The sequence below is a fragment of the Aptenodytes forsteri genome, unplaced genomic scaffold, assembly GCF_000699145.1.
Source record: "Aptenodytes forsteri isolate BGI_AS27 unplaced genomic scaffold, ASM69914v1 Scaffold15, whole genome shotgun sequence".
Lineage (NCBI taxonomy): Eukaryota > Metazoa > Chordata > Aves > Sphenisciformes > Spheniscidae > Aptenodytes > Aptenodytes forsteri.
In genome coordinates, this window is record NW_008795129.1 from 28,085,396 (window position 1) to 28,095,315 (window position 9,920).

Here is a 9,920-nt window from a genome sequence, read left to right on the forward strand (position 1 = left end):
TCGAGGGTAGGAAGGTTCTACAGAGGGATCTGGACAGGCTGGATCGATGGGCCAAGGCCAATGGTATGAGGTTCAACAAGGCCAAGTGCCGGGTCTTGCACTTGGGTATAATTGGGTTATCTGAAAATTCAGCATGGAATAAATAACTCATTAATAAAATTAGGACACTAAAACCGTTCTTTTTGCTTTTAATACCTTAAAAGTTATTTGTCGGGTGCCATCTGTCAAGAATTCATAATGGATATACAATAAAAGTATATAAACCCTGCCACCTGTCAACTTAAAAGCAAGGAAAATACTGAGATGCTTTTGAAGCTAAAAAAGCTCTGATTAATAATATTAAAGATTCTGAACAGGTTATTTAACATACCATAATAATTTATTTAAATAAAAAACTGGCAGATTTTTAAACTGTTCAGTGTATGAAACCTTAGATGGACTCTTAACAGTTTATCTGTTAAAGGAAAGTTTTATATATTTAATTAAAACATTTTGAGAATCTTGAACTCAGAATTAGGAGGTATGTGTAATGCAGCAATGTTTCTGTGTCATATTTTCTTGATCGTTGCCTTGTAACAGAGCTTTCATCCTGTTTAGCCCTATGTAAAGAATGAAGCTACAAGATGAAGAGGCTAACTTCTCCCTTAGGTGTAGATATGAGCCCTTCTACTTGCAGAAGTAAATGAGAATATTTATAACTCAATATTTTAACTTTGCTTTGAAATAAAAATAATCTGCCTTATGGTGGATTTACCAAAAGTTTACCAAAATAAACTTTATCCTACCTTTTGTGGATATCAGAGTTTGTAATTCTTCGATAACTTTGCTTTGATCGCACCAGATCTAGAATTATCATCAAATGGCACTCTGGAAAAAAATATGTTATAGAAATGGTATTTGCCCTAATAATAATGCCCAACATAATAAATACAAGTAAATCAGGCCTTTTTTAAGTTAATGACTTTCTTGAACACAGTCTAAACAACTAATATAAGATTTATATATTTCAGCCAAAATTGTCAAGTATTAAGTAAAAGAATACTAATAAAGTAACCCTAACATTATTTAATGTAACTTTGCTACACTTTTCCACAGTGTTTTGCAGGTTTTTTTTCCTCTGCCACTTTAGTATAACTAATAATGAAGTCCACATACCATCTTATTACAGGCTAATGCCCTATATAACTCAATTCTGCAGTTATAAACTCTTGTAAGATGGAGGTATGGAAATGTTATCTACCACAGGTCCTCTCCACAAGTTAGGACCAAGTTACATCTCAAACATTCCTTATTTTCCTTAAAGGCCCCCAGTGAAATAACTTAAAATATTCTTAGAATTAAAAAGCTTTCCCTACTGTTTGGTTTGCTGCAGCTTAAACCTGTTACTTATTCTCCTAACCCAAGCAGATGAGAAGTAAATCACCTTTCTGCTTGGAAAGCCTTTGACATACTTGAGAACTATTATCATGTCTCCCCTCAACATGTCAATCTTTCCTCCTAAAGTATGTTTTATATGCATATATATGTATGAATGCACATACACATTTATTAATAAAACTATGCACACAAATCTGTGGTATAGCCTTCTGACCACTCTTAACGTTCTCCACTGGTAACTTATTCTATTTGGTCAATATTCTTCTCCAGTTGAGACCTTTGCAAAACTAAGTAGAGTGCAGAATTATTTCACATATCTTGCAAATGACACTCCTGTATAGTTACCCCTATACAAAGCTTTGGGTTTTTTTTCCCTAGCAAGATGACGTCGTTTAATTTGTGATGCACCTCTTGACTCTATTCTGTAATTCTGCCCCTTAAGCTGTCATTCCCTAACTTATTAATGTTTAAATTATTATTTCTGCTTAAGCATAACACCTCCCTCTAGCTCTTCCTGAATTACACCCTGTTAATTATCTCCATAAAGCAAGGTTAATTTGCATTCTAATCCTGCATTTCAAGAGTTGCTGAACCTCTTTTTCAGCCTGGTCTCATACCCAGATTCAGCAATGATATACTCTATTTCATCATGCAAATGACCTACAACAATATTTAATAATATTGGGACCACGTTAGAGCCCTCAGAAACCTCAGACACAGTTCATAGTTATTAATAAAAGTACTTTTAACATGAAGGTTGGCTCAACAACAGATTCAAACTCAGTCTGCAAGACAACAGTAATTTTACCAGCTAACAAGTAGAAGTCGTGTAGGTGGTCAGAAAATAGAACAATCCTTTGAGGACTAAAATCAATAAATTTAAAATTAGTTTATTCTCCATTAAAGGAAATAAGATGCACTGGAGAATTAATCCTGGCATATTTTAAGAGCAGGACACAGGGTGAGAGTTAACAAGGTGCTCAGGAACTTTCCAAAAGTTGCCAGACTTGTAAATATCTGGCCTACCGACATCTGAAACCTCACTTTCAAGAGTGACCAATGTATATAGGAAGACATATTTTCTTGATTTACATATACATGTTTAAATCCCTTTGAAAAACACCACTTCCTGAAGAAGCTTCCTGTTACTTGCAGGGCTTCACAACCTGATGTGTACTGTCCTTCTGAATTTTACATCTCAACACAATATAGATGAAAGCTAGCAATTCAGCTACCCTGACAAATTCAGCACAACTCCAAAGCTGAGCTTCGTCCAGATGTACAAGGGGAATAGGAGGAGAAAGGAAGATTGTGAATCCGAAAAAACAGTCCTGAATCTAAGCCTTATGCTACAACACCAGAAAGGCTAATTAGTTGTGAAGAAGCAGAGAAAAAAATACCTTCTCAGAGTCTACAAATGCTCCATAATACCAGAGAAATCATTCAGTATTAACCCAGTCTCGACAGACAATTCTGCTTTGCCTGAGAGGAGACTGAGGAATTTTGGAGAAGTGGTACTGCAGAGGTTGTTCTTAACAATAAAAAATACTTTGCTACCAAATACTAAATTCCATAGAAAGGGAGGGGAGTTACTGGGAAAACCATCAGATGATGACTCAATTTTTGGAACTTAAGAAATTCCAACATTTGGAAGTGGAGAAGGACTAAACTTATTTGTGAGGAATAACAGGGAAGCTGTGCAATAGAATAAAATCTACATAATGCAAAGTTTTTCCGATTAAAACCCTGGATCTTGAAAAAAGCCCTTAATTGCTAACATCAATACTGTGATAATCATACAGTATGAAATAAACACAACTGGGAACAAAAGGTGGTGTAATTAAAAAAGTATTTTTCAGTTTGCTTATCTCACTTGGGATGTTCATAGCAACCAGTCTGTTGAGTAAAATTTGAGACATTAGTCTCTCCATCCCATAGAATAGAAATGCACTGCAGGTTGTCAGCAGCTGCTCCCATTCAGCTTGGCTGAAAGGAAGGAAGAAGAAAGGAAGGAAGTTACTTTTGTGTTACTATTTTAAAAGAGTATTTTTCAGAAATTATCCATAGCAAACACTTCAGTGTTATTTACTCCAGAAGTATTTATAAGAAAAGTCAGCATGCAAAGCAAGGAGACAAAGACGACTGCAGAATTCTATGGAAAGTGTAATAACTCATATGAACTATTAATAATAATTATTTTAATACAGAGGTATAGTTAGTTTATTAACATCATAGTAAACAAGAGACACTGTATTTTTAGATAAATACCAGACTCTCAAAAAAAAAAAAAAAAGTCATCGATGTATGCATTGTACATCTTTGAAATAACAATATTCAGCCTAACGTCCAATGGGAGTATTCATGTATGCACCCATCAGGATACGAAGAAATTAGGTTTTGAAAAGAGATGCAAATAATCAGCCTAGCTGGCAGCAAAAACTATGCAATTTGATAACAAGTAACAATCTTTGTAATTGTTATGAAGAAACACTAGAGTACCTACACAGTGATTTTACCGAAGTAGAGAAGATTTCAAAGGACTGATTAAAGTAGCAGTTATAAAGGAAGGTCCAGTGATGACTGTGTCGACTCACAGGACTTGTCACTGCTTGACCTCTCGAGATCCCTTTTATCCCTCTATTTCTATGATCTTAAAAGTACTTCTATAAAGAACGAAGTGTGTTTATGAATAAACTCCAGAAAATGGTATTAGTTTCACGATCAGATATTTGAAATTGTAAACTGTGAGATGCACCTTCACTACTTTGCTTCTGAAATCTGTGCTCCCATCTTACAGCTGACTCAATGTGCATGGAGATGCTATAGTTTTTAATATTTGGATTTAAAAACAGTTACGAGCAAAGCCAGAAATTACATTTATGCTCACATATACTTACAATAATCACCAAAGACTGTACCAGTAGACTTTTTGTCAAAATTGGATTATCTACATATACAGCAACTCTGATGCAACCAATCTGGCTAAATCACTTTGTGGCACTGTATTTCAGATCCCTAAAATATTCTGCACCCAATCTCTAAATCACTTTGTGGCACTGTGTTTCAGATCCCTAAAATATTTGTCTACAAATCTAAATATGCATTTGAAACAAAGACAATGGTTAGCTATGGGTTTACCAGCTCAGCAAAATGTGACCCTATTTTATGACTGAAGCCTCTGGGAATAGGCACAATTTTAAAAAAGAAACATGGATAAAACATGAAAGCAGACAGAATATTACAAACCTTGGAACACGTATGTTGCCAATAACTCCTTCCCACTGTAGTGTAAATAGATCATGGTATTTTTCTAGGATTTCCTTTATCTTTTGTGAAGGACTTAAAGCTTCTGTAACAATAGAATTTCATAATTATGAGCTTAACGTGTTACAAAGGACGTTGGGCAATCTTAATTTGAAACATTTTAAAATGACAATATAATGTTTAGGGATTTTTAGGCCATCATTAGATCTTAAGTTTTTTGTAACCTAAGTCTGGCTTTTAAAACTGTAGCAATTGTGACATTTTCTGAGTAAAACTGTTCGTAATTCTCATTTGAAATATATTTTATAACTGACAAGGATTACTCAGTAGACAGGTTAAAGACTTTAAAAGCACAAAGAAAAAATTTTAGATACCCTGAGAAAAGTGTAAAGAGTTGAAAACACCAGCACTGCTCATAGAGTTCTGTTCCAGAGGCTCAGAGAGGACTTAAGTAGATGAAGAAAATAACTGAGTTTCCAGTGCCCTGATTTCAGAAAGCAAGACTCCAAACCCACCTCTGCTCTCCAAGGACATTGCATATTTAATGATAATTCATTTTCTCTTTTTTGACTACATTTTCATACTACTGTAAATTAAAGATACACTCTGGAGCCAGATATTGAGCACATGGTAAACAGTGTTTTATTTTGAACTGCTGTGAAGGGGAAACTGCAAACATATGGAGTCATACTCTATTATGCTACTGATTGTTCAGTAGCTTCTTTTGCATTGAGTTTAGGTTTAATAACTATCTCAATTAAAAACCTCCATTAAATCAATTTTTGGCATTTGATATACATGTGAGTTTGCTAATGAATGTGAATCAGTTAAACTATTGCACACATTGGGAGAAAAAGTGAAAAAGTGAGAAGAAAGAAATAATAAGACAATCTGATTTCTTTCCTGAACCTGAAACAGGTTATATTGTTTCACTGATGCACCATTTGACAGGTGATAAGCAGTACTGTTCTGATGAAAAGCTAAGCTTTTTTGTCAACACCTTGATGTCATGACTTCATTTTCTGTTACAAAAATTTCTAAATTCCATGGGTCGTTTGTGGAGAAAACATTATTTAATATATATTACCTGCCTCTCTTCCTTCATTATAGGGGTCCACAATATCTGATAAACAGTTAAGTGTAAACAATGCAATGTAAACAACAAAAAAAGAAAGTTTAACTGATACACTTAGCTAATAGTTTGTGAAAGGATACATTTAAAATTATGAGTGTCAACAGATAAGCAATTAGAGGGTAAATCACGATTAACTGGTGCCTACAATTAAAAAGAATACATATTCTATTACATGCAGAAGCCTCAATCAAATATTAACAGTATTGCATTCTTTGTGTCAAACAACTAACAAAAAAGATGTCCTAAAGTTTTGAAGGTAGGATTAAAAGCAGCATGATATTCAACTGCCAATGGAAACTAAAAGCATAAGCTATTCTGCATTATCTACAACGCATATACATACATTACATATATATACACATGTGCACGCACATATATAGATATATATGCATACATACATATATATTTATAAAAATATGTGCATACACTATATAAAATATACTATATTGTTGGGGGAAGTATTTTAGTAACTTTAAACAGCTCCCTTGGTGAGTTGTTAAGTATGTCACATTTACACAGAGAGTATGATTTTTCAATGAAACAACAACTATCATTATTGCAAAATCAACAAGAAGCAAAATTCTTATGGACTTAACGTGACATTTATTCCACTTCAGAATTCTAGCATATATAATGAGCTTCTATGCAAGCCACTTGTAGTTCTTCAACATTTTTTACACAAAAAGAAGACCTACTCCTATCATGTTTACTTAAAAAATGTGGAAAGTTCACCATTTTGACATTCTTTTTCTGATGAGCTTTTGGTTTTGTTTCTTTAGACATTTCAACATCTGTTTTAATTTCAGTCTCTGTGGAATTGAAAAGAACAGATTTTTTTTTAAGATATAGGCAGTTTTAGAAAAATACAACTTTCTTGAAGGACTACTTATATTTGTTATGATGTAATAACACATTAAACTAGAAAAATAAAAATTAATTTCACATCACAGCAAGGCAAGGACATTCCCCAAACCCTCTTGCCTAAAAATAATGGCTTGAAAGTGGAAAATAAGCAAGAGATGTGATCCCTTAGACATGCAAGTGCTTCATTACATTGCAGATTTAGGACAGAGTTGAACAGTGGTTACCAAAGCACTTTCTAAGCCTACTGCCATATCTATTAATTGTTGATGTTACTGGAATAACTGAAGCTTCTGTGAGACGCAGAGACCGAAAGGAAAAAGGAAGTTTCATATTTGAATCTGATTTTTTATTTCTTTAAGGGATTTAAGAAAAAAAGCACAGAAAACTGACTTATATTTCTCACTGTATGTATGACTATCACCCAAAGTACATGTCTCAGCCAGTTATCACTGCAGTGCACTGCAAGTTGGCTGAAGTTTGAGATACGCATTATTACTCATATGGCTAGTGTTTCTCTCCTCATTCAGTGGCTACTTTCATAACTGCATGAACATAAACTTTTCAACTATGTTTCCTCTCATTTATCCGCTTCTAAAATTATGCAACCATAAGAAGTTTGACTTTAAAAAAGGGAAAAACAGAAGTAGAAAAGAAACATCCACATGTTCTAAAACTCCTATTTCTAACAGACCTGTAACAGTATATGAGTATGTATGTAGACAAAAAATACTCTAATCTCAGATTATTCACAATTTAAATTCAGTTTGGAAAGGAGGGGTGAAATGGAAAAACAGAGGACAGGTTATACTGACGGTGCTAAATATTACAGATATGAACACAATACAAGAACCTCTCTGGAACAGAATACTTTTATGGTACAGAGTGAGATTTTCTAAACTTAGCCTATTTTTTAGCTTAGGCCCACTAGTTTTAATAATTTAATTTGAGTAAAAATGTGTTTTTATCTATACATGAGCAAAATGTGACTTCAAATTTTTAGCTTTGGTAATAGAAGGTATCTTTGATTTATACAAAAAACTGCTTAGTGCCTGCATTTATTACTCACTTTTAGAATAAATAAGAAATTAATTTTAGGATGCCATAAGGACAAGTTTACCAACTGTCCAACCACCTCACTTAACAAACTCATTTCACTGAAGAGTTTATATAGGGTGCAAGTGTCTGCAGTAATGACAGAAGTCCATAAAGCCCGTGGGATCTGGTTTTGCTTATGCAGAGCACAAGAATCACTGGATTGACCTCAGCCCTTAATGTAATCTTAGCTGTACAGAGAGGAAGTAGCTCAATGATTAAAAGTTTTTTACATTTGATATTTTGAGCAAAGACTTACACTAATGTTAAAGGAAATTAACAGAAGTCTGAATTCTTATTTCAGTTTTTTCAGTGCAGCTGAAAACAGCTTTAAAGAGTTTAAGACCATACTTGTATAACTAAGACTTTGCAAGCCAATTTAGACTCCACCGTGTTTTACGTAATTCTTTAATATCTAGAGGTTATTTTACATTAGCTAGCATTGCAACTATAATCAGCCTGTACGTTACTGAAATAAGGCTACTGTACTATCTATTCCATCTAAAATACCGGAAACCTATTGTATGTGGCAGTCTTCCAGTAAAATATAATACACCATTCATATTATTTAAATTTTAAGCATCTTGTTCGCTGCATCATTATGCTAATGCAAAGAATTTTTATCTAATAGTACCTGATTCAGCCAGATGTACTCGATTGTAGAGAATCTGGAGAGAAAAATCTCTGGATACAGAACTTATTCCTTCCTATTTAAAGATACTCAGAGCTTCCAAAGGCAATTCCATAAATAATGTATCTGCTAGTAATACCACACACAATCCTAAATCCATAGGTGTACCTGAAGAAATGTGACAGAACATGACTGAGATTTAGTAGCTCTCAGTATGTACATAAATAATTGAAGTTAGATGTAAAAACCTATATTTCCTCTATTGTATGACACCTGAACTCCATTTTACTGTGGATTAAGTGCATTATGCAAAAATATTTCTTTTGATACCATTACTCCTAAGATGATGTCAAACTTCTATGCATATGCACTTGTGAGCACTTTCCCTTCAGAGGGAAAAATATCCCCATATTAATAACCAACCATCTCAGATCCAAGTCCAGGTGTATGCAATGTATTCAAGAAAATGATGTATCAGTCTATCAGTACTTAAAGGGGGCTTCTAAAAAAGATGGTGGCAAACTTTTTAGCAGGGCCTGTTGTGACAGGACAAGGGGGAATGGTTTTAAACTGAAGGGGGGTAGATTTAGACTAGATGTAAGGAAGACATTTTTTATGCTGAGGGTGGTGAAATGCTGGCACAGGTTGCCCAGAGAGGTGGTGGATGCCCCATCCCTGGAAACATTCCAGGTCAGGTTGGACAGGGCTCTGAGCAACCCGATCTAGTTGAAGATGTCCCTGCCCACGGCAGGGGGGTTGGACTAGATGACCTTGAGAGGTCCCTTCCAACCCAAACTATTCTATGATTCTATGATTCTATGTTTGGAAATGCAAAATTGCCTTAGCAGTGTTTGGCTAAACAGTATAGAGTTGTAAAGGAGCTCTTATCCAATACTAACTCTGTCTTTCTGTAGGAAACTTTTTGTTTCTGTTATTTAGAAAAAACCTACTGAATATCATTATGACAACATTTTCCTGTTCTACAGAGAAACAACAAATACATGGAAGACAAGTTATTCAGTCTTTGCAGAACAACAGAAGCAGCCAGCTGCCAGATTGCAGAAAGAAACTCTTGCAGGTAAAAGCAAATGCAAAGGTGTATCTTTTTTTAGTAATTTTTAATTGAGAAACTTCACTGCCTCCCACCATAAAGCAAAAAACTCATCCCCAAAGCAAGCCATGGACTTGATTGCCTCTTCTCTTGGAACGTGTTTAGGGACATATTCCAGCATTAGGCTTGCATTAAAGCAAACAACCCTTGAGAGTCCATAAAGTAAAAAGCAGGAAAAGACAAAACAAAGAGATCAACAGACTTAAGAAAGTTCTTTCTTTTGGCCTTTCTCCTGAAAAGACTGGTTTATAATAAAGCCATTTTATTCAGCTGTCTAAAGCCTGTATAGTTTCAAGACTGGTGGTGGAGCTGGAGCGTGTCCAGAGAAGGGCAACGAAGCTGGTGAGGGATCTGGAGAACAAGTCTTATGAGGAGCAGCTGAGGGAACTGGGGTTGTTTAGCCTGGAGAAAAGAAGGCTCAGGGGAGACCTTATCGCTCTCTACAA

The 9,920-nt window shown here is 34.8% G+C and overlaps 1 protein-coding gene across 1 annotated transcript in view; it reads right to left on the bottom strand.

Annotated features, from left to right (window-relative positions):
* Nucleotides 1-9,920, bottom strand: part of CFAP46 (cilia and flagella associated protein 46) — a 97,268-nt gene that overhangs the window by 4,152 nt on the left and 83,196 nt on the right. The window contains 7 exon segments of the mRNA XM_019471655.1: nt 786-867; nt 3,251-3,363; nt 4,624-4,726; nt 5,729-5,764; nt 5,857-5,917; nt 6,509-6,549; nt 8,367-8,531. Coding sequence (XP_019327200.1) covers nt 786-867; nt 3,251-3,363; nt 4,624-4,726; nt 5,729-5,764; nt 5,857-5,917; nt 6,509-6,549; nt 8,367-8,531 — 601 coding nt within the window.